The sequence below is a fragment of the Branchiostoma lanceolatum genome, chromosome 9, assembly GCF_035083965.1.
Source record: "Branchiostoma lanceolatum isolate klBraLanc5 chromosome 9, klBraLanc5.hap2, whole genome shotgun sequence".
NCBI lineage: Eukaryota > Metazoa > Chordata > Leptocardii > Amphioxiformes > Branchiostomatidae > Branchiostoma > Branchiostoma lanceolatum.
Window position 1 is genome coordinate 19,266,011 of NC_089730.1, and position 23,672 is coordinate 19,289,682.

General features: G+C 44.0%; 2 protein-coding genes and 1 long non-coding RNA gene across 3 annotated transcripts; 1 reads left to right on the forward strand and 2 right to left on the reverse strand.

The window, feature by feature from the left end:
• Positions 1 to 1,259: 1,259 nt before the first annotated feature.
• Positions 1,260 to 4,856, reverse strand: LOC136441318 (uncharacterized). The gene is made up of 5 exons (XM_066437545.1): positions 4,701 to 4,856; positions 3,964 to 4,030; positions 3,587 to 3,733; positions 2,523 to 2,672; positions 1,260 to 1,634 (listed from the first exon to the last, which is right to left on the reverse strand). The coding sequence occupies exons 1-5, from the start codon at positions 4,854 to 4,856 to the stop codon at positions 1,624 to 1,626; spliced, it is 531 nt and encodes a 176-aa protein (XP_066293642.1). The 3' UTR covers positions 1,260 to 1,623.
• On the forward strand, positions 3,942 to 8,012 carry LOC136441319 (uncharacterized). Its single transcript, XR_010756874.1, has 3 exons — positions 3,942 to 4,030; positions 4,701 to 7,553; positions 7,858 to 8,012. It is a non-coding gene; the product is annotated as an uncharacterized lncRNA (long non-coding RNA).
• A 3,354-nt stretch (positions 8,013 to 11,366) lies between these two features.
• On the reverse strand, positions 11,367 to 22,441 carry LOC136441651 (alpha-N-acetylneuraminide alpha-2,8-sialyltransferase-like). Its single transcript, XM_066438066.1, has 8 exons — positions 22,323 to 22,441; positions 21,652 to 21,891; positions 19,897 to 20,053; positions 15,638 to 15,750; positions 15,386 to 15,478; positions 14,603 to 14,714; positions 12,991 to 13,126; positions 11,367 to 12,255 (listed from the first exon to the last, which is right to left on the reverse strand). The coding sequence occupies exons 1-8, from the start codon at positions 22,397 to 22,399 to the stop codon at positions 11,987 to 11,989; spliced, it is 1,197 nt and encodes a 398-aa protein (XP_066294163.1). The 5' UTR covers positions 22,400 to 22,441; the 3' UTR covers positions 11,367 to 11,986.
• Positions 22,442 to 23,672: the final 1,231 nt, after the last annotated feature.

Genomic DNA, 23,672 nt, shown 5'->3' on the forward strand with positions numbered 1-23,672 from the left:
ATTTGAGGTGAAGCATGATGCTTTTTCAAGTAGCTACTAAGAAGTAGTGCAATGAATGCGGCTTCGCCACGGCTCGCGTTTTGGGCCAAGCACACCGGATCCCCCTACCCTTCTCGATAAGTGTGTTGGGTTCTTTTACGTGCAGAGGTTTGACGCTTGAGGCTAGCTTACGCCTGAATGTCCCTCATACAGGGGGCCGCCTGCTTTACGTCACCATCCGAAATGACGAATGCAATCCCTTACAACATGTCCGGGCTAGAGTCGACCACTAGAATCGAACTCGGACCCTAGGATCCACAGAATTTGATCCAGATGGCGAAGCAGCGAGGTTGCGTTACCGCTTGCGCCACGGGGACAAATATGCGTACACATGAATGTATACTAATATACGAAGCCTTCCAATTTGCCTCCAGGCCGCGTTTTCAATTGGAGTTTTGCGATTGCTCCGGCTTTGTAATAACTAGCTGTCTCTTCCTGATGTCGTTTTTGAAATTGTGGTGTTTCTTTTATTGCTGCCGCCGCTTTTATTGCTGCCACCGTTTTAACGCTGGAATTGTTTTTATTGTTCTCGTTTTCTGATTGCTGTCGTTTTAATGCTGTCTGTCTGTCTGATCGTCGTTTCTGATTGTTGTCGTTTTATTGCTGTCGTTTTATAGCTGTTCTTTCATTGCAATAGGCATTATCTGATTGTTATTATTTCCTATTATCGCTTTCATGAGTATCACTTTCTTGTTGTTATTTTCCCTTCTGCTCATTTGTAACGAAAGGTGTCGTTTGATTTCCTACTTCCTGTCGTTTATCGATATTTGAACATGTACATAGCGGTATTAATTAGTACTTAGATGTAGTAAGATATGAAATTTCTGTTACCACTGTAACTATTCTTCCGCTTGTCACCATGACCTGTACTTAGCTCATCAGAGCATAGACGTGCAATAAAAGTCATTCATTCATTCATTCATTATTTACATGAGGCCGCGGAAGCAACCACAAAACAGTGCATACGTTATTCCAAGGCGGTTCAAATATTTTAACCTCCTTGGTTATTCTACAATCACATCATGCCGGTGGCAAGACAATATTCAATAGGACAACACAAGAATTTCTCGTCCCTGTTTGAGTGAAGGCAAATCCCCGGTTGCCTATTGGATGCTGCCTTGCTGGTAGTCACTAATATATCTGCTTGGATATTGCATACGTAATAAATACAAGCTTAACTAGACATACCGCGCCCTTAATCAAAATACAACAGACCAATGTTTTGTCTTATACCTTTATTCTCCCCACCGCTACAAGATTTTGCAAATAGGGCTCAGTTGCTAGTAAAAAACGATTCGAAAAAAAATGTTAGTCAATCAATCGAAAGAAATATCTACGTCGAACTTCGTAACAGTAATGTTAGAACATGGTCACTCGGCCAGTTATGCAGCATTTGCTGAATGGTGATCATGATTATCTATGACCAATATTACACCAATATTACACCTTAGTGTGAAAGGAAAAAGGCAGGTATACTGTCAGCTCGATCAATGATAGACTAATCTAAAACTCTAAGATCTATCTTCAGCAGGGTCTCTTCCTGTTTGGGCCGGGGTTATCCAGTCAGGACCATTGCCACCGGGTCTAATCGGTCCCTGAGGAAAACGAGAAGTTGTGTAAGTCTTTCAATCTACCCAGCACATGTATTTCATGTATGTTTATCTATTTGTTTATTCAGATTTACCACATTTTTGGAAGGATTGACATAACAGGTGAACTATCACCTTTCAAGATGTCAACCCAGATCAGACTGTAAGGTTGGACCATCGCACACCGGGGCATGCCCCTACTCCTTTTCGAAAGGTGTGGTGGGTTCTTTTTACGTGCGCGGGGTTTGGCTCTCCTCAAACACGGGACCTCCATTTAACGTCCTTTCCGAGGGACGTGTGTACTTGTGTCCATCCGTTTAAAAAGCTGTGGGATGTCTGATCGATACAAAGTCTTTGTTAATATATTTTTCCATCACCATTGCTTTTTATAATTTTTTTGTCTTTTCTAAAGTTCAGTATTTCGAGCACGTTGTGCACTTTTCTCTATCTTTTATCTTTCTACTGCAACTTATGATGAAATCCTTTATTCCCCAATCGCTAAAACTGCTCTACCACACTGACTGCTGATACCACAAGTTTTGTTTTACTGTACTGTGTTACGGATGAACATTGAGCCACTAATGTAACTCCACTGCTGGAACTGTCAAGTTGTTGAAATTGCTAATGTATAAGTGAAACTTAACTTGGTGTCTTATTTTTAATCTGTTCGTGCAAGTTATGTTGAAACTTAATGTTATAGTCAATATTTTACATGGTGAATTTTACTAATCATGAGCCCCTTTGTAAATGATGACGCACTTCATGTGCATATTTCTATGAAATTGTCACGTGCAAAGTCATGAGAAATAAAACTAAATCTGACTGAATCTGCAAGATGCAATCATGACGTTATGATAAAACTAGTGCGTGGCTCAGAACTAGAGTCGTCCTTACCACCAGGGTCACCGTTGGCTCCCACTAGTTCCTCCTCCAGCTCCTCAAGCTCGTCCTCCACTTGACCCAAGGCGGCATCTTCCTCCACTTCATTCATCTTCTTCTCCAGCTCGCCTGCCGGCCCCTGGAGAGTAGCCACGAAGGCGTCTCCTATGAAAAGAAGAAAATAATATGATAGTCTCGTCCTAGTCTCGTGTTCTCGCGACACTAGGATACTCCGTGATCAAGATGTACAGTAGACATCAAAAATTTGGAGGTGTGTATCTCGTTACCTTTTTAAGTTACTGATTGATGAATATCCTTGTAACTTGTATCACACGTGACTGATGAATCTTTTCAACGATATGATAGACATTGTATACACATATCTATCTATCTATCCATCTCGATTATTTGCATCAGGCCCAGGGTCCCTATCAAAAACAACAAAGACAATATACAGACATTTACATATAATACAAACATTGCATATCAAGTAGTGTGAAAACGGGCGGGTGGAAGGACCAGTCGACAATATATATTTATATATAAGTCGACAATAATAAGGCCAATACCGGCTGAATGAAAAGACCTCGGAATTGCGTAGCAGATGGTTTTTGCCGTTTTCAGACGCAAACTTGCGGGTCACAAAGGAATGTGCCAGCTTACCATGCCACCTGGCGTCGTAGGTATCAGCCCGGCATTTCGCACTTATCTATTATAATACTCCTTGGCCGGGACATCAACATTTTAAAAGCGTCATGATATGCCACGTGAAGTCTCTACATCGCACTGGCACTGTGGGTGCCAGATATCTTAAATAGCAAGAATCTTAAAACCCTTAAGCTGCCAGTCCCGGTTTCATCAGGGATACAGAAACATGCCCTGTGTGCCGGGCCCGGTTATAACCGGGATAGGGCATTCCCCAGAAGTAGACAGCTTTGCGTGCGTGTAGCGCGCGAAGCCCAGAAGTTAGGGGAGTTAGGGCCGCCGGCTGTTTCGCGGGTTTTGTGACGTATGATAATGTCAGGGGTCAAACATCTTTTATTTTTACTTGGCTGAAAATCCGGCCGAGTTCTCCTCACCATCAAGACCACCATTGAGCCCCTCCATCTCCTGCGGTCCTCCCATCCCCGGATCCAGGGATGCACCCTCCTCCACTACATCCACAGCTTTCTTCAGCATATCAGCAGCATGTTGGAGCATCTCCAACTGCTCAGCGAAGTCCTCCCCTGTAGCACAAAATAATCATGTAGTATTAGATGCTACACAATGAATGGCTGCTTGTTACCATCATGAAAATGGTGGTATTGTTTTGTGTGTGTATGTGTGTGTGTGTTTGTGTGTGTGTGTTTGTTTGTTTGTTTGTGTGTGTGTGTGTGTTTTAACGTGTTTTTTTTGTGTGTGTTGACATGTATGCTTCCATAGCTGATTAACCGCGTCGATGTTTTAAAAAAAGTACCTTCGGCTGTTTCTTCTTTTTTGAAGGTCAGTGACCGCTGCCTGCACCTGCAACTCCGCCGCCTGAGGCTCTCTTTACATTATACTTTTGCCGTCAGCGCCACTGGCGTCAGCGCCACTGGCGACAGCGGGAACCCCGTGTGAAGACAATTCCCGTCGACGTAGTCCCGCTGTCAACAAATTTTCTCCCGTCAGCTTCGAAGCCGTCGCCCGTCAGCACAGCGGGAGTCCCCGTCAACTTCAAACTCCATCTAAAGAGAATACGTCGGGCTCGCGTCAGCGGGAGTCAGGGTTTCGGCGATTAGCATAAAGCACGCGTTGATTAGCATACTGTAAGTCTACTTAGATCCCCGGTATATATATAGAGAGAGAGATTCGCGGGATCCGCGGCGACTTTTGTGCCGTGCATTCATTTCCCCGCGGATATATTTATCGTACTTGTGCCCCCCTCCCCACATTTACGAGTGATGAGCATGGAATATCTACACATAAACAAGGCTTTGCATTGTAGTTTAATACGGGCGGGGAGACGCCGCCTATCGTTGTACAATCATACAATTTTGTTTCTTGCTTTTGTTATGCTTACGCCCGATACTTTCTACAAGATGGCGAAATGCAAGCACCGCAGGTGTCTGTCAGATTTCCGGGCGGTGTGTCTAGAGACGTCGCGACAGCGGCCTCCCGACAGCGGGAAATTTCGCCGCTGACGCGAAAAACGTAATGTAAACTGCGCCTCAGGTTCGAACTCCGCCGCCTGAGATAACTCCGCCGCCTGAAGCTCACACGCCGCCGGAGATAACTCCGCCGCCTAAAGCTCACACGCCGCCTGCCGTAAGACTCTGCCAAGACGGCTAGTGCCAACATGACAGCGAGGAGCAATAAAGCAACCTTCATGCTGTGAATAAAAGATCAGAAAGCGTTACTTTCAGCCGAAAGTGTTCTACTCAATTACTTATGTCGAATACAGTCTTTGTGCTGAAGGGCGTGGCATGTCTAATTAGCGGCCGATCCTGGTCCTATGGCACGATGTGAAGCAAGTTACTGTCTGTTTGTTAATCAGTGCTCGGACTGATATACATTTCTTCAAAAGGCGGATTAACTGTATGTGTAGATGCCTCTTACCAAAGAAGATGCGGTCAGTTAAGAAGTATAACTTCGTATGGGTCTCCTTCGGTTTAAAGTTAAACCTTATCAACATCTGGACTGTACTGCCGTAGATTGTGGACTACAATGTGGTTAGCTTTAGGGTAGCAATTATGTTAGTTATGTAAATCATGTTAGATAATGGTAACCAAGCATGCATCTAATCAAAGGTTGTCATGATTGTCACAAGATGCCTATAAATGTACATTTTGTGTGAATCCTATCATGCTTTCGAAACCGTAAGAACTGCCTTGCACATCTTGATCATACAATGGTACATGGTTTGAATTAAATAAGACAATTCGCATGTTATCTTTACATTTCTACGGAAAAGACAACAACCATATAGTTAACTTTGGGGCGGTTAGTTATCATTAAGATTCCGTCTTAACGTTAGTATGAAAAAGACGGGGCCAAGTTGTCCCAGGTGCCGAGTTGTCTCGAAAACAAGCCTTACCTTATCGATGCGACTGTCGGCCACGGAAGTATGAATATATGCGAGAACAGTTTTGGTCTGGAGATGACACAAGTGTACTGTCTGTGCAGCAAGTCAGTACCAACTGGTTATCCAGAATTATCTATAAACCGGTCTAGCTACTCATTTCGAATACAATCTTTGTGCTGATTGGCGTGGCATGTCTAATTAGCGGCCGATCCTGGTCCTATGGCACCATGTGAAGCAAGTTACTGTCTGTTTGTTAATCAGTGCTCGGACTGATATACATTTCTTCAAAAGGCGAATGAACTGTATACGTAGATGCCTCTTACCAAAGAAGATGCGGTCAGTTAAGAAGTATAACTTCGTATGGGTCTCCTTCGGTTTAAAGTTAAACTTTATCAACATCTGGACTGTACTGCCGTAGATTGTGGATTACAATGTGGTTAGCTTTAGGGTAGCAATTATGTTAGTTATGTAAATCATGTTAGATAATGGTAACTAAGCATGCAACTAATTAAAGGTTGTCATGATTGTCACAAGATGCCTGTAAATGTGCATTTTGTGTGAATCCTATCATGCTTTCGAAACCGTAAGAACTGCCTTGCACATCTTGATCATACAATGGTACATGGTTTGAATTAAATAAGACAATTCGCATGTTATCTTTACATTTCTACGGAAAAGACAACAACCATATAGATAACTTTGGGGCGGTTAGTTATCATTAAGATTCCGTCTTAACGTTAGTATGAAAAGGACGGGGCCAAGTTGTCCCAGGTGCCGAGTTGTCTCGAAAACAAGCCTTACCTTATCGATGCGACTGTCGGCCACGGAAGTATGAATATATGCGAGAACAGTTTTGGTCTGGAGATGACACAAGTGTACTGTCTGTGCAGCAAGTCAGTACCAACTGGTTATCCAGAATTATCTATAAACCGGTCTAGCTACTCATTTCGAATACAGTCTTTGTGCTGAAGGGCGTGGCATGTCTAATTAGCGGCCGATCCTGGTCCTATGGCACCATGTGAAGCAAGTTACTGTCTGTTTGTTAATCAGTGCTCGGACTGATATACATTTCTTCAAAAGGCGAATGAACTGTATATGTAGATGCCTCTTACCAAAGAAGATGCGGTCAGTTAAGAAGTATAACTTCGTATGGGTCTCCTTCGGTTCAAAGTTAAACTTTATCAACATCTGGACTGTACTGCCGTAGGTTGTGGACTACAATGTGGTTAGCTTTAGGGTAGCAATTATGTTAGTTATGTAAATCATGTTAGATAATGGTAACCAAGCATGCATCTAATCAAAGGTTGTCATGATTGTCACAAGATGCCTGTAAATGTGCATTTTGTGTGAAACCTATCATGCCAATTATCTATAAACCAGTCAAGCTTCTTCTCTGTCATCCCTACCGGGCAGTGTCTGTCCAAAAAATGCAAATTGTCCAAAGTAGTCTACAGAAAAATGATTATATATATATCATAGTTAAGTCATTATGTTTGTCCTGCCGCTTGCTTGACGCGATGGAAGAAATCGGTTGTAATAAGTTAATATTTCGAAGCGTTAAGTTAAGTTTACCTTGTATTGTTATTTGATTATAGTTTGTGTCTGAGAAAATGGTAAAATCGTGACCCCCTGAAACGCTATTTCCTGAATTTTGAGGGGCAAATTTTGCTGATTAGACAGAATGAGCAAATACAGGAGGGTTTTAGCTTGAGTTTTTGTAGGCCACGCCGTCCCGACATACTGTAAATGCAGAAGGTTCCCTGTGGTTTAATGTTCGCGGTTTTTGCGGTGACCGTTTCACCGCGAACTTAAAACCAACGCAAACATTTCTTGTCCAATACTGTTGCAGTATGTGACTATAGTGCTGCCGCAAACTTAAAACCACCGCAAACACTCCATTTTCGCCTTAGTGCGAAATAAAAACCACGCAAACTTAAATGCATTTACAGTAGCCAGATTAGAATAGATCCCGAGCTGTACCTTTAGATCCTCTTGAAGATTAGGTTACCCTGGGTTCCAGACTGTTTATCGGGCCTTTTAGCCGGTTCTCTTTAGCCGGTACCTTGCAGTCAGTTCTCTCGGTGGCACAGAGACCCCAGCCCGCCGAACCCTAATTAGCGCACCGGGGGAGTTCTAGCCGGGGAGTTGACCGGCCCTATCTACAGACTAGGAAAGGGGCGCGGTTATCACCCCCACGGGCTCAACTCCCCGGAGCGTTGATTAAGACCGGGCGGGCAGACTGTTCTCTGGCCACCGTAGGAAATCGGTAGCGACCCGATACTAGTCTGGCGCCCAGGGAAAGATTAGGTATTCAGGCTGACAGCTGGAGGTGGCTTCCTTGGAAGAGGTACGTGTGACGTACAAGGGCGTCGTTTGAAGACTTTTATAGCACAAGACGCACAAACTCGGCAGTCTTGGGAGCCAATGCATGTGGTCTGACGTCATCACCTGCGTGTGGCAAATGTCGCCGATTTATCAAATGTAGCGTTTTTCTCTGATGGCTTTAAGAGTCGCTACAGGTGGTATGACGTCACCACTTGTGTGTGGCAAATGAAGGCATGAAATTAAACACATTCTGGTAAACGGAAAACGGAATCAGAACAACGTAGTCGACTGGTCATCGAAATAGGTTATAAGAAATAGCAACTGTATCGCCTCATCCTTGTTTTAGTGCAGAAATCATGGCAATGCATTAGAGTCGGGATCTCCCTACAGGTGGTATGACGTCATTACCTGTATGTGGCAAATTAGGAAAATGTCACCCCAGGCTCCTGATGAAATGTAGCGTTTTAGCTGGGCTTTATCCCATATCGTTAAAGAACAAAACAACGGTAAGCTATTCAATAATGGCATGATATGTGACAACCTCTGCAGACGACTGGTCTTCGGAACAGGTTATAAGAAATAATTGTAAATGTATCGCCTTATTTTAGCCCATAATTGTTGATTACCTGTATGATTGATGTGGCAAATCCCCGACATTATAACTGAGTGTCATGGGGATACGTTTTATTGCTTCAATAGACCGATCCCAAAGCCACACCCCCTGTTCGATTTCGAACACCTCCGTCAAAAACAGGGTTTGACGGACCAAACATGGCCGCCGCGGCTAGGTTGAAAATAGTGCCACTGACTTCGGTTTAGCTTTTGTGGCACTGAAACCCTTTCAGAGTGGGCCAAATAAGAATGCTATGTCTTCTTTGTTGAAGGCTGTATCCACCGGGTAGAGTTGTTTAAGGAGGGGGTAGGTGTAGTTGCGGTGAGAGCGTAATGTTTTCGGTCAATGTTAAAGCGGTATGCGCCGCATAGCTTTCCCTTGTCGGTGGACATCAGCACCCAGTTTCTGACAAGCAGCCGATGCACGTGTAAAACAGGGTTCGTATATCTGTGACAGGGTTCCCACTGTATTGACTGCATGCATAACAGCTGCATGGTATTTAGTGACTAAGAATTAAAATGCATCCTTTTACTTCCCTGTTCACTTTCAAGTTAACCAGTTTCACACACCAGTAACTGAAGATACGAAACTCTGCGCTAGCGGACTTTGTAGTAGTCAGTATGTGGTACAAGCTTCCTCTCCTTGAGTACCCGATCTATTTTCTTTTTAAATTCGTTTTTGTTCTGAGCATGCATTCAACCAATACAGTGGAAAACCTGTCCCAGATATACGTACCCTGCTTTACACGTGCCATTTCTGCCCCGCCAACGCTATTTTTGACGGAGGTGGGCTGAATAGAACAGGGGGTTCTATGGGTCTTCTATTCGTTCGATATGATTTCGACAGGATCGGTCTATTCTTTCATTTGCCGTATTTTAAGTCTTTACTTCAATAAACAAGCATACAAGTGCGTGTAACAAAAATATCTGTTTGTTGATCGATCAATCGATTGATTTAACGCAGGTCCATCATAATTTCAGTATTTTTCAATGCACCAGTGAGTACATATAGAGTGCATGTAACAAAAACATCGATCTGCTGGTTGATTGATAGATTAATTGATTGATCGATAGATTTTCACGCCGGGCCATCATGATTATCACTGTTATCGCCACACCTCTCTTCTGCCGTCACCACGGACCACAGGCGGTAGGCAAAGGTATTGTCGTTGAATAGCTGCTGAAGTTCCGATCGTGACGAAGTACTCGGCGCGGGGATCACCCGTGCCAAGCTTCCGAGCGAAACCCGAAGCGGTGCCGAAGGCACGAGCGGGGGGTTCGGAGAGCCGAACAGGGTTCGGTGTTCGGCGGAGCCGAACAGTGTTCGGCGGTTTTCGGCAATGTTCGGCGAAGCCGAACTCTGTCTGGGCGAGCCCCGTGTTTCTTTGAAAGTAAGAGGTAATTAGCAAAGGACGACGGGAGAAACCATACCCGCTAATGAGGGGGGGGGGGCATTTCCGGAGTGAGCGACGGGAGAAATTTCGGGTGTGAATGGATAGAACGGTAGCCAAGTCTAAGTTGTTATCCTGGACGCCAGACCCCCAAACTCTAAAATATCCACAGTGTCACTGTTGAGTAGATAGTTCAGTCAGAGCTTTCAGAGTTTGGCGGCTGGCATCCAAGCTAAACCTATCTATAATGTCATATATAGCTGTCGATTCTCTTCTTACGAACTGAACTAGGAACTCATAGGAAGAGTTCTAATTGGAGTATTAGGTATCTAAAGTTCAATATTTTATAAAGTATGTTAAGTTTAATGTAAAAGACAATTATGTGATTATGTTTATAGTTGATTTATCAAACTGTTTTCCGAACTGCCTAATCAATCGTGTGAACTCTGTCTCGCGGCTCGTCGTCGCGCTGCCTGTTGTCGCGACGCTCGCCCTGCTCACGACGCTCGCGCTGCCTGTTGTCGCGACGCTCGCGCTACCTGTTGTCGCGACGCTCGCGCTGCCTGCCTGTTGTCGCGACGCTCGCGCTGCCTGTTGACGCGACGCTCGCGCTGCCTGCCTGTTGTCGCGACGCTCGCGCTGCCTGCCTGTTGTCGCGACGCTCGCGCTGCCTGTTGTCGCGATGCTCGCGCTGCCTGCCAGTGTCGCGACGCTCGCGCCGCCTGTTGTCGCGACGCTCGCGCTGCCTGCCAGTGTCGCGACGCTCGCGCTGCCTGTTCGCTACTCACACACCGATTGTACCATTGGGCTTTCGTACCGGACGGACCACGTCCCGCTGGCCTGGATGAGTGATTGCTGGTGCGATGTATGTCTTTTAAAATACCTGCTATCAATATTGATAAAAGTAAAGCAGTCATCCTCAATTGAGGTGAAGCATGATGCTTTTTCAAGTAGCTAGTGGTAGTGCAATGTGGCGTCGCCACGACTCGCGTTTTTGACAGAGCACACCGGGTCACCCCTGCTCTTCTCGATAAGTGTGTTGGGTCCTTTTACGTAGGGCCCTAGTTCTATCCTAGGGGTCGACTCCAGCTCGGACATGTTGTATTAAAGGGATTGCATTTGTCATTTCGGATGGTGACGTAAAGCCGGCGGCCCCGTGTATGAGAGAGCTTCAGGCATTAGCCTCAAACGTAAAGAACCCAACACAGTTATCAATATTGATAGCAGGATTTATTTCGTTGAAAAGCACGCATAATCTTGTTTATATCAGACTGAACTAGCTGTCCTTGTTTTTTTCTTATGTAGATTATTGTTTACCATGTATATTTGTGACTATCTGATATTTTCTTGAATAAAAAAGATATTGATGGATGAATCCGGGTCTGGAAGGTGTATTCTACTTATCTATTTATTTTTGTATTTACGGTATTTCTCGATGCACCCTTTTATCTGTTTCTGCCAGTGAGTAAAAAAAGACTAACTCGATAATTCAATATACTTCCATGTAATCAGCTGTCTACGACTCTTCGTACAATTTCTCCAAATACCTTTCACACATTATATCTGTCAATTGTTTCATCACAATATGTAGCAGCTGTTCATCGATCAATAATGGAATAGATTAAGCAGTTGCTGCACGGAGAAGAAGAGTCAGCTTATATGATCGATGAGACCTGCTTTCAGTCGGATAGCAACAAAATAAACTAACTGAAGAAAGGGCAAGGAACCGGCCAGACGTTTGCACATATGTACTGAACAACGAAATGGGGAAAGAAGCATCTTTCCGTTAGTTTCCAGAATGTTTGGGAAAAAAAGAAGAAGAAAAGCAACAAGAGCATGTCAGAACACTCTAATCATCTCCAGCATCGTCTGCTTGAAAGATCAGTTACCATGGTTACCCGCTATAAATACTGTTCAAGATGGCGCTCTATCCCAACGAAACTGACAAACATCTTATCTTTCAAGCATCTTATCAAGTGCCTTAGAAGCATCTTAGAAAACCCTTATACACATGTACCAAACTGGAGGCTCCATGGACACATTTGTCTCCATTCTTAGTTAAGAAATCAAGAAATTCTTCGAACATCTTTAGTTGCTCGTTATACCCCTCAACCACACGTTCCGATCTGCAGTTTGAGGACCCCTTTCTCGTGCAGTTTGTTCAGCAGGACAAACTCCTCGGTCAGGTCGTGGAAGGGGTTCATGTTGGTGAGCAAGTCGCGCTCTAGCGACTTGTCGTCGAACTGCATGTTCCAGATGACGGGCCTGTCGAAGTAGTGGAAGGGGCGCTCCTGTCCGTAGTAGGTGGGGAAGGGCCAGAAGCCGTACAGAGTCACCTCCTTGCACTTGGTCATGGCTATAGCTGTCAGAAGCAGACCTGGAGGAATCAAAACATGTCACGTTTACTTATATAAAACGATAACTTTAAGTACTTGCTGTGACCAGGCGATGAAGGACCGGAAGAGTTGGGCTGCCAACTCGACTCGTGACTGGAAGGTCTCGACATAAGCAAGTAAGCAAGCAATCAATGAGATAGCCTTATTTGGCACGAACAGACGTTATTTGGTTATGAGCCCAAAGTAGCGATGCAAAACGTAACCTAATTGGCTGATAACTTCACAGCGAGTTCCCACAAGACGAACTTGTGGCAATCCTCTGATTGACTGAAAGCTGTTCGGTGGTGACGTCACTAATACCTAAAACCTTAGAGCCAGAAGACCAGTGTCTATGCTGGAGGCTCGGAGGGATTCAACCCTGCTAGAGATCATGGAAACACCACCCGACTAAAGTAGAACTGTATGGCAATTTACCAACTGTATCAACAACCATACGAGAGAGAAGGGCTAGGTTTGCAGGGCATAGCTATAGAAACAAAGATGAGCTTGCAAGTGAACTTCTGCTCTGGACACCAACTCATGGACACTCCAGTGTCGGGCGACCCCGACGGACCTACATTGACCAACTTGCTGGGGACGTAGGGGTGAGGGCCGAAGATCTAGAGCACTTAATGGCGGACCGTAGCGACTGGAGGAAGAGGGTTGACTTAGTCCGGGCAATCCGCCCGACATGATGATGATGATGATGATGAGAGGAGGGTGTTTGAAGGATGTACCTGTACTAGGTCGAGCCTCCTTCAACTCGAGGTTTTTCCAGAACTCCGTCACGCCGTTGAGGAACTGGGGATGGGAGAACCTGCTGATGTCCGCCATGCCGGCCTCCATCAGGATCTCGTGCGCGCGGTAACAGGTCTGGGGAATGAATGAATGAATGAATGAATGGATAAATGAATGAATGTTTTATTTTCGTGTCCTGCGACTCAACAAAGTCGCCCAGCTCATACGGACTTACAGGACACCAATTGAATACATAAACTTGACATAGGAGTATTGGTAGAGGTACAGTAATAAATGATGATATTCAGAACTAATTATAAGTCATAATGATAGCAGTAATGACTGGCACAAAATAATATGAACATAATATAGTGGCAACACAGAAGGGCCACACCTGGTACATTGATTCAAATCAATTCAAAGCTAAAGAAAGCAAGTGGTAAATGAACATAAATTAAATTCAAATCAAAAGTTGTTGAAGGTAACAACACGTAATATGAGAAGAGGATATGAGAAGAAGAACAAGGCGAAGTACTTTATTTGCAACAGGTACAATGCATGGCACATGACAATTGAATATACTTCTAATATCTAGGAATTCTAAAGAATTTATCTAATGTATGAATAACAGTAAAGACAATCTATCGATAATAGTGTACATGCTAATACTCCATAACAGTATGTAAGTAACGTAAAGGACACCCAAGCAATATTAGGGCCCGAAAATTTTGAATTTTGAAAGTCAATTTATTTAGTCATTTCTATACATGATTAGTTATCGAACCTCTTAATCTCAATGTATAGCAACATCCATTGTGCAAATATATGACATCGTTGTGATGTGAGAACTCACTGAAAATCATCGCCGGGGTTTTTGTAGGCTCGCGAAACTAAGGGGATCATCATACAGCACGTTTTTTTTTAATGAAGCTACTACGCAAATGTGCTACACAGCGTTAGTAAATGTCACTACCATAAAGATTTCAGCATTATTTCATTTCCACTTTTAGGCCCTAATATTGCTTTGGTTGCCTTTAACAGTATGTTGCGCCAGGAATGTATAGCATTGTCTCATTTTTTTAATATAATACTATCGGCTTATATTATAATACACTTTCCGTAGCCAGCCCGTAACCATCAGCCGGCCTGTAACCATTTTGTCCGTATGTCCGTAGAGCCTGCTATGGAGGCTAGTACCTTCACATGTTTGGCAATGCGGTAAGGGTAGGTGTACAGCATGGGTTAGTCCGTACCTTAACACGCTTGTCAAGGCGAAAAGGGTGGGTGTACAACATGGGTTAGCCCTAACCTTCACACGCTTGGCAAAGGCCAAGGCGGAAAGGGTGCGGGTACAGCATGGGTTAGTCCGTACCTTAACATGCTTGTCAAGGCGAAAAGGGTGGGTGTACAGCATGGGTTAGCCCTAACCTTTACACGCTTGGCAAAGGCCAATGCGGAAAGGGTGCGGGTACAGCATGGGTAAGTCCGTACCTTAACATGCTTGTCAAGGCGGTAAGGGTGGGTGTACAGCATGGGTTAGCCCTAACCTTCACATGCTTGGCAAAGGCCAAGGCGGAAGGGTGGGTGTACGACGTATGGATTAGTCCGTACCTTCACATGCTTGGCAAGGCGGTAAGGGTGTGTGTACAGCATTGACAGTCCGTATTCCTTCACATCGCTGATGAACTTTTCCGTGTATGTGTCATTCTTAAAGTTCTTGTAGCTGTGGTAAAAAAAGAAATATCAGATGTAAACGACCCATGGACAGATGATAAACGCAAGATGACATGTACAGTTACCCATCATTATCAAGTAGCTGGATAGATTTTGTAAACCGTCAGACGTATTAAGTAGCATCCATAACCTTTCGTCAGTGATTGAAAAACATCTGATATGCTTTTCTGAGATGAAAGATGTGTTTAAAAAAAGATAAACGTATCTGTATCTGTATCTATATAGCCGGTATAACCGCCATTCGGCGTAACACATCAGCTTCATAGGCACGCGGCGCGACAGCAGCTGGTTATATTACACCGAACGACCTGTCACGTCTAACCTTCGCATATCTAACTGCATGCATTGTTTAAAGCTATCTAATGAGGATGCTTCCACTGTACTTGGTTGTAACGAGTTCCACTCTACGATCGTTCTAGGAAAATACGAATTTTTAAACACATCAATCCTCGGTCGGAAAGTCTGATACTTATAGCCATGGCTATTTCTTGTCCTTTTCTGAGCTGGTAATAGATACTTATTAGTTGGTACGTCCACCAGTTTATTAGTCATTTTCGTATCACTATGCGTACCCGACATGAGGCTCAGATGAAACCTTCACAGCATGTATACATGATGTAAGAATGTTTTCCAGGCCATTAAACTTACTACTGTACTTACATGATCTGGAAAAGTGATGGGTTGACACTGAGGAAACCCGTCTTCTTCCCGACATCCTTTGCGTATTCTCCATCAACCGGGGGAAAGTTGCATCTGTGGCGGGAAACTTAAACGTCATGGGTTCTTCTCCTAGGTATATCAGTAACTTTATGACAAACAGATTCGGTAAAAATCCTGATGATATTCCGATTCAAAGTGACTACTGACAATGAAAGAGAGTTTGTCACAAACTCAGAGACTATAAGGGTTTACCTGATGACGTAATCAGCCGAGTCGATTTGTCGTCCACAGCCGCTGTCAATCAAACTGCCGGCGTTGCCCACCACACTGCATGACTGGTACTTGGCTTTGTGTTCAAAAATACCCTGCAAGGAACCAGACTCAGTGTGACTCTGTATGTGATACAATTTCTTGTCCTTGCTCGTCGGTCCACACAGAGATCTAGCCTGGAATCCAGCTTTACCCGTTAGCTTTGGTCCTCTACCAACGTCGCCACAACGTCTGTTGGCGGGACTGAGGCTGGACTCCAGGCTAATAAAGATCGACAACGAACACTTGGACTTAGTTGTGGAAATTGAGCATTAAGGAATACAAAGTCAATTCAACAAGAACGCACATTTTTTACAGGAGAGTAAATAAGCATTGATCAAAATGATAATGACAATAATTGATGCATTATTCTTGCTCGTTGAATGTTTTGTTCTTTCGTCGATGAAGATTAGACATCCAGGTAATAAGATACGCCAAAAAGCAATTACTCAAACAACTGGATATGATTTTGGAAACGGTCAGACGTTTCAAGTAGCATCCACTACTTTTCGTCAGTGACTGTGAGCAAGATCAGTTGAACAGCAGGTTTATAACCACGAACTATGAATTGATATGCAAATAAGGAGAAGACAAATTTTTAGATAGTCCAATAGAAAGCGAATTAGACAAGTCAAGACAAGGTTGAAGTAAAAGGGGACAATAGCTCCTATTGTTTTAATATAGGAGCTAAAGCTGGTTTGCCCCCAAGGCTATGTCCCAAGTGCCAGACAGTTCCACCCTTAGCCCTCCTTTCCTGTTGAGGGTTGGGTTGTATATCCTCTCATATATTGCCTCCCTTACTCCACGTTCGAACCAGCGGGATTCGCGGTCAAGGATATCAGTGGATTCGAGATTGAACGAGTGCCCCTGGTTGTGTTTTAGGTGGTGGAAAATGGCCGAGGAGTAGCGGTTAGCGCAATGTTCTTTGTACCTTTCATTAAGTGATCGGCTGGTCTCTCCGATATAAGTGTTGTTGCAGTTGGGTTCTTCACATTTGAGTCTGTAGATGACATCCGCCTTGCTGCCTTTGCGGGGTCGGTCTTTAGGATGTACCAGTCTTTGTCTGAGAGTTGATTGAGGTTTGAAGTTGGTGGCAATGTTGAAGTTTTGGAAGATCCGTCGGAGTTTTTCGGACACTCCTTGTACATAAGGAATAGTGATGTTGGCCTTGTTTCTGTTGGTCAACGGTGTACACTTAGCCGTTTTCTTGGACTGGTCAGACGGTTTGAGGGCTTTGTTGAAAGTCCATCTTTGGTAGCCACATTTGCCCAGGGCACCTCGGAGGTGTCTATGTTCGTCTGTTTTGGCCGTGTCTGAGGTGATGATGTTGTCTGCCCGATGAAAGAGAGTTTTTATAACTGCCAGTTTGTGTTCCAAAGGGTGGTGAGAATCAAAGGCCAGATACTGATCGGTATGGGTCGGCTTCCTGTATACTTCGAACTGGAGGCGACCATCCTTCTCTATGATGGTTTTGGTGTCTAGGAAAGGGAGCATACTATCTTGACTCGACTCCTGTGTGAACTTGATGTTGTCATCTATCTGGTTGATGTGTTCAAAGAAATCATCAGCTACTCTCTTCTTTAGTCTGCACCAAGTGTCATCTACATAACGGAACCACTTGGCCGGGGGAGTGTCCTTGAAAGTACTGAGGGCTTTGTTCTCAAATTTCTCCATGTACAGGTTTACCACGATGGGCGAAACTGGTGAACCCATAGCACAGCCGTGCAGTTGTTGGAAGAATTGTCCTTTGTAAGTGAAGTATGTGCACCCCAGGCAGAGGTCTAGCAGCTTGCATATTTGGTCCACAGATAACTTGGTTCTGTCTGCTAGTGTGTTGTCAGCCTCTAAGGCTTCCCTGACTACTGACACCGCTTCTTTGGGGGGGATGCAGGTGAAAAGAGAGCACACATCATACGAAGTGATGATATCATCTTCGTCTAACTGGATGTCTTTGATTTTGTTTACGAAATCTGCACTGTTCTGTACATGGTGTTGAGACTTGCCCACTAAAGGTCCCAAAATCTTCGCTAGAAAACTTGCTACCCCGTAGGTGACTGAGCCTATACCAGAAACTATGGGCCGTAGAGGGACGTCCTGTTTGTGGATTTTGGGGAGGCCGTAGAAAGCAGGGGGTTGTTCCGATTTGGGTTTGATTTTTAGATAGGTGACATGATCCAGAGCTTCATCAGTTTCTAATTTCTTGAGGGCTTCAATGATTTCCCTCTTAAACTTGGTAGTGGGATCTCTTTTCAAAGGCTTGTATGTGTCTTTGTCCCCTAAGAGGTCCTGTATCTTCCTGTCATACTGCTCCCTGTCTAAGACTACTGTGCATCTGCCGTTGTCAGCAGGAAGAATCACTATGTCTTGATTAGTGGCCAAATTCTTGAGAGCGGTTTGTTCCTCCCGGGTAATGTTACCAGCAGGGGGTTTCGAGACTTTCAGAGTGGTAGCTACTTTAGTGCGTAAGGCTTCAGCCTGTTTGTATGACATATGGGCTCGTCGAATTGCTGACTCGGTCTCTGTGACAATATCGATGTTGGGGATTTTGTTAGGTGTTACTGCAAAATTTAGACTTTCAACAAAGCCCTCAAACCGTCTGACCAGTCCAAGAAAACGGCTAAGTGTACACCGTTGACCAACAGAAACAAGGCCAACATCACTATTCCTTATGTACAAGGAGTGTCCGAAAAACTCCGACGGATCTTCCAAAACTTCAACATTGCCACCAACTTCAAACCTCAATCAACTCTCAGACAAAGACTGGTACATCCTAAAGACCGACCCCGCAAAGGCAGCAAGGCGGATGTCATCTACAGACTCAAATGTGAAGAACCCAACTGCAACAACACTTATATCGGAGAGACCAGCCGATCACTTAATGAAAGGTACAAAGAACATTGCGCTAACCGCTACTCCTCGGCCATTTTCCACCACCTAAAACACAACCAGGGGCACTCGTTCAATCTCGAATCCACTGATATCCTTGACCGCGAACCCCGCTGGTTCGAACGTGGAGTAAGGGAGGCAATATATGAGAGGATATACAACCCAACCCTCAACAGGAAAGGAGGGCTAAGGGTGGAACTGTCTGGCACTTGGGACATAGCCTTGGGGGCAAACCAGCTTTAGCTCCTATATTAAAACAATAGGAGCTATTGTCCCCTTTTACTTCAACCTTGTCTTGACTTGTCTAATTCGCTTTCTATTGGACTATCTAAAAATTTGTCTTCTCCTTATTTGCATATCAATTCATAGTTCGTGGTTATAAACCTGCTGTTCAACTGATCTTGCTCACAGTCACTGACGAAAAGTAGTGGATGCTACTTGAAACGTCTAACCGTTTCCAAAATCATATCCAGTTGTTTGAGTAATTGCTTTTTGGCGTTTTGTTCTTTCGTTGGCCGAAATCGACATATTGGTGAAACTGCAGTAATCGGTTGCGTCGCATGTGGCACTATTGTAACGGACCATTTCTGGCCTGTCCCCCACCCCTAGGTGAATCTCCGGTGATAGCTCAAGGAGCACTCACAGACAGGACATCTTCATTCTATGAGGTCTTTATTAATCTCTCCACTCGTCTATATCCATGACGTCACTGGAACAGTCTATATCTATCTGGAAGGGGGGACGAGTCCACTATGGGCTCTTACACTATGACTATAAAAGGAGGAGAGTTTATACACATCAAATACTTTAAAACACCATGCTTATCGAAAAGAGTAGGGATCCTTTCCGGTTAGAGCAAATCAAATAAATCTGTCCGGATATGCAGCTTGTACTTATCAGAACAAACGTGGTGTATTAGCCATGAGGCTGTCTGATTTGATTTGATGAGAATTGCAACGTCAATGCAATACACGTGGGACACAGGCAGCTGTTGCTGGTATCATGACCCACAAATAATATACCCGTTTTTACACCTGGGTGGAGTGAGGAAAGTCGTGCTAAGTGCCTTTTCCAAAGGGCACAACATCGGTGACGCCAGGGGATTCGAACTCGAGACCGTTGGGTTCTGGACCAAAAACCTGGCTTGCCGTTACGCCACACGACCTTTACCGGGTATGCAGTACAATCAAACCAACCAACCAACCAACCAACCAACCAGACAGACAGACAGACGGACGGACAGACAGACAGACAGACAGACAGACAGACAGACAGACAGACAGACAGACAGACAGACAGACAGACAAACAAGTTACCAGAGGCAGGCTGTTGTAGATGGCGGGCGGTATGTCGGCTCTTGGGGCCTCCTTCCCCCTCTTCCCTCCCATGGTGAGGCGCACGGACCGATCCGGAATGTTACTCTTCGCCACGTACAGTTTCTTCAAGGCGCCGGAAGTCGCTATGATCTGGTACCTTTAATGACAATGACAATGAGTCACGTGACCTAAGCGATGGGCTATTCATGCGGTTAAGAAGACCGTTTCCGATTCGTCTAAAAATTCGATGTCAGCAAAATTCTAATCAGGGGTCGAAGGCGTTAGGTGAAGGACATCGTCCTTGGTTAATTAGGTATATTCGCAATAGTTTAACATCAAATCCAATTCTTTTCCATATTTTGAAGTCACTGTTTTCAGCTGAAAAACGCTCGAAGAAAATTCTACTCCAGAAAACTTCCAAACAGCCAAGAAGAGCGGAGCTTGGGTAGCGGACTAAAGCCGAGAAGGCTGGACTCCAGGCTAACTTCGAGTACCATGAAAAAGACACTGAAAATCAGTCATATGGAATGTCACATTCGCCGATTTCACACTTCCCATGATGCCCCATTGGGGCGTCGTAAACTCCGGCACTGCCCAATTTACGGTAATTCTTCTTAGCGCGCGTGAACCAACAGAAAACCCAAGTAGGAGGGCGGTAAAGCTGCAGGAAGGTAACGTTACGTTTTTTGTGTTGATTCTCATCAAACCTGTCATAATTACGTGTTTTATATACTGGGGAGGTAATACGGAACAATTTTTAAATGTTTTACCAGTGTTTGTCTATAGAACTTAGAAGTTGAATTTGTATAATGTCACAGAGACTTTCTTTAAAACACTGAATAAACAGAATGCAGGAAAAACGTCTATACAGATATTTAACAATGAAGTATTACTTGCGACAATAAAATCAATTCTTAGTCTTCAATTGTGATTTTATTTGAGTTGTTTACGAAAAGTTTGTGGAAAGTGAATTGTGGGTGATGTATGACACACCATACTCTTGCCAGCTTTGATTCAGATGTCCTGTCGGTGATGACAGAATCTGAAATAAACCAAGCAACTTTAAATAAATGCACACATCTATATTGAATTGACTCTGATGATCATCTCTCAGATAGTAACAGTTACAGTTATTACAGTAACACTTACACAGTAATAGATACACTAGTTATCATTTCTCAGACAGTACTAGTTACAGTAGTTTAGAGAGCATAAACAATGTGTTTCATGGTTGTTTGAATAACACGTCCAGGAATTTCACACTCGTTAGCAAATTGTTTTCTTCAGATCAGAGTGTCACATGTTTTGACCGAAAAATGCTCTCTGTTCTTCATGATATATTACTATTTTGACAAGGCAGTTATGACTTTGGTGGTGATAATTTCTTCTTCCCTTTCGTACTACGATCGAAACACACAGCAACCAAGAAAGTTACACATAAAAGACGTGAAGTTAGCGGAGTATTAAAATATACAGAATTGTCAACTGATTAACAACAACAACTGATTCAAAAGTAGTGTTTAGCACCAGGATTGATTTCCCTTTTCGTAGAATATTCAACTGCAATAACGAACGTTTCGGTTTTTTTTTTCTTGGTGATAATATGCACGTACCGATTCGCTGCGGAGACAGGCCATCCCGCTTGAAGTTTGCGCGACTTTCGCGCGCTAAGAAGAATTACCGTAAATTGGGCTGTGCCGGAGTTTACGACGCCCCGATGGGGCATCATGGGAAGTGTGAAATCGGCGAATTTACCTAAAGTCATCTATTTCCTTCACATTGAACCCTGGGAAGGCCTTGCGAGGAAACTCTTCCGGGTCATGACCGTGACCGTGACCTTTCTTCCGTCCGCCATGTTGTTCTTGTTCTGTGGAAGCTTGCTCAGGGGCACTCTCTCCAGGTACACTCTCTTGCTCAGGCGCACTGACGGGTGGGACGCTGCCGTAGCTTTTCTGGACGCGTGCGTTCTGCTTTAATAGCTCGTCTACTTTTATCCTGTGATACAAAAATGGCATAAAGCTTTGTTTCATCTCATCCAGCTTCATTGACTAATAAGTTCTACCGACTTGAATTCGGTATATCCGGCAGAACGTAAGCGTTTAAGGTTGTGTTCGCGTACTTAAGATTGATACCTCGTATATAGGTTCATTTAGTTGTGTCCAAAGGCATATCTTAAGCAACGGCTGTTACTCCGATGCAACGTTGACCAAAAAAGAGAACAAAAGAGATTCGGCAGTTAAAAGATATAACGTTAGGTTAAAATAGTAGGCTAATTACATTATAATTTATACGCATTACGTTCTGCCGACGTGCTGGTATATCCCATTGGTTGCAACTAGGACAACGGCTTGCATGCATCGATCAGTCCAACTTTTCTCAGTTCCGTGACGCAAAGTTTTGATGACGTCATGATGACGTAGCCTCACCTGTCTATTGTAAACAGCAGCAGAGTGGACATGACGCCGGCAGCCATCAACAGCGCCCGGCGGGAGATGAACGTCATTCCGACGGGACGGCTGGGCAGGGCGGACAGTGTGTTTACAATTAACAAAAAATGAGTGAATGCATGAAGTCAACCACAAACCACGTTGACATTGATGATATCATTGAGAATAGTCTTTATGTCATACCTGGGCCGCAAAAACGTGTTCCGGACCGGGTGATAACTTCATAACTTCGGGTTATCACACGGGCTCCCATCGAATATTTAGAATGTAATTGGAGTGCGCCTAGTGCGCCGCTGTCGAAAATTCAAATACCAGATTCGGTCTTTGGAATGTGCGGCTGTTATAGTCTTTATATTCCTGCCCAAATGGCCTAAATGCACAGATGACCATACTTGGTCTAGAAGAAGCAAAATGTTAAACATGAAATGATAAAATGCTACATTCTAATATTACAAAGTGAAAACAAACAAAACTGTGGACTACTGTTAAACTAACGTTAGTCACTTAATACATTTTTTCTTCTCTCTTTTTGAAACGCTTGGAAACATACTATGTATACATACCCATATGTTCATTCGTGCATGACATCAGGTATATGAAAGTATCCTGCTATGACATATTTGTACATTTCTTGCCTAATTCTATTGTCTTAAACAGTTGGCACTCATGTTAACCTGACAACATCAAAAGCAAGAAACGACAATAATCGATCCCAATAAATCTACTATGACATCCCCACAAGACTCATCGATGGCCAGCTATAATAATTGGACAGTCAGAGCCGAGCTTTGTTCATAGTTCCACGTTTAGTGTCCGTTTACATGAGAGCATGCAACAAGTTGACTTTCTATTCGACTGCGTCACACAACTTCTAAAGACAATGTTGACACTAGACTGGACTCTTTTTATCATCATAACCAGTACTACATATAGGATTAAAATCTCGTCATTCTATAATGTTAGGCATCACATGAGTATGATATGTAGTGTTTGAAATGTATCACCTGGTGTCGACCGTCAAACAAGGTTCTTTTGCTGACTCTGTTTTCCAGTCTACACAGCGGACATCACCATCGGCACATTGAATCGCCTCCCACACGCACTATAGCCTTTTATATGCTAATGAAACAGGTGTGTATTAAAGTCTCGTTCTCTGTCGAAAAGTACATTATCTCGGGTCCTGTAGGTACGCGACGTGACGTCACAACTAAAAGATGACTACCGCCGCCATGTTGGTGGACTAATTAAACATGAGCAGGTCCAAGATGGCGATGTTTTCGTCTGCAATATTGCGTAATAAAGACCTTCAACTTCAAGCAGTTCTGTACT

Coding starts and splice junctions, on each gene's coding strand:
- LOC136441651 (XM_066438066.1), bottom strand. CDS start 22,399: ATGACGTTCATCTCCCGCCGGGCGCTGTTGATGGCTGCCGGCGTCATG. Junction 15,479..15,637: donor TCGGCTGATTACGTCATCAG/GTAAACCCTTAT, acceptor TTCCCGCCACAG/ATGCAACTTTCCCCCGGTTG. Junction 14,715..15,385: donor CCATCACTTTTCCAGATCAT/GTAAGTACAGTA, acceptor TTTTTACCACAG/CTACAAGAACTTTAAGAATG.
- LOC136441318 (XM_066437545.1), bottom strand. CDS start 4,856: ATGAAGGTTGCTTTATTGCTCCTCGCTGTCATGTTGGCACTAGCCGTC. Junction 4,031..4,700: donor TCAGGCGGCGGAGTTCGAAC/CTGAGGCGCAGT, acceptor TGTAAAGAGAGC/CTCAGGCGGCGGAGTTGCAG. Junction 2,673..3,586: donor GCTCAATGGTGGTCTTGATG/GTGAGGAGAACT, acceptor TTCTTTTCATAG/GAGACGCCTTCGTGGCTACT.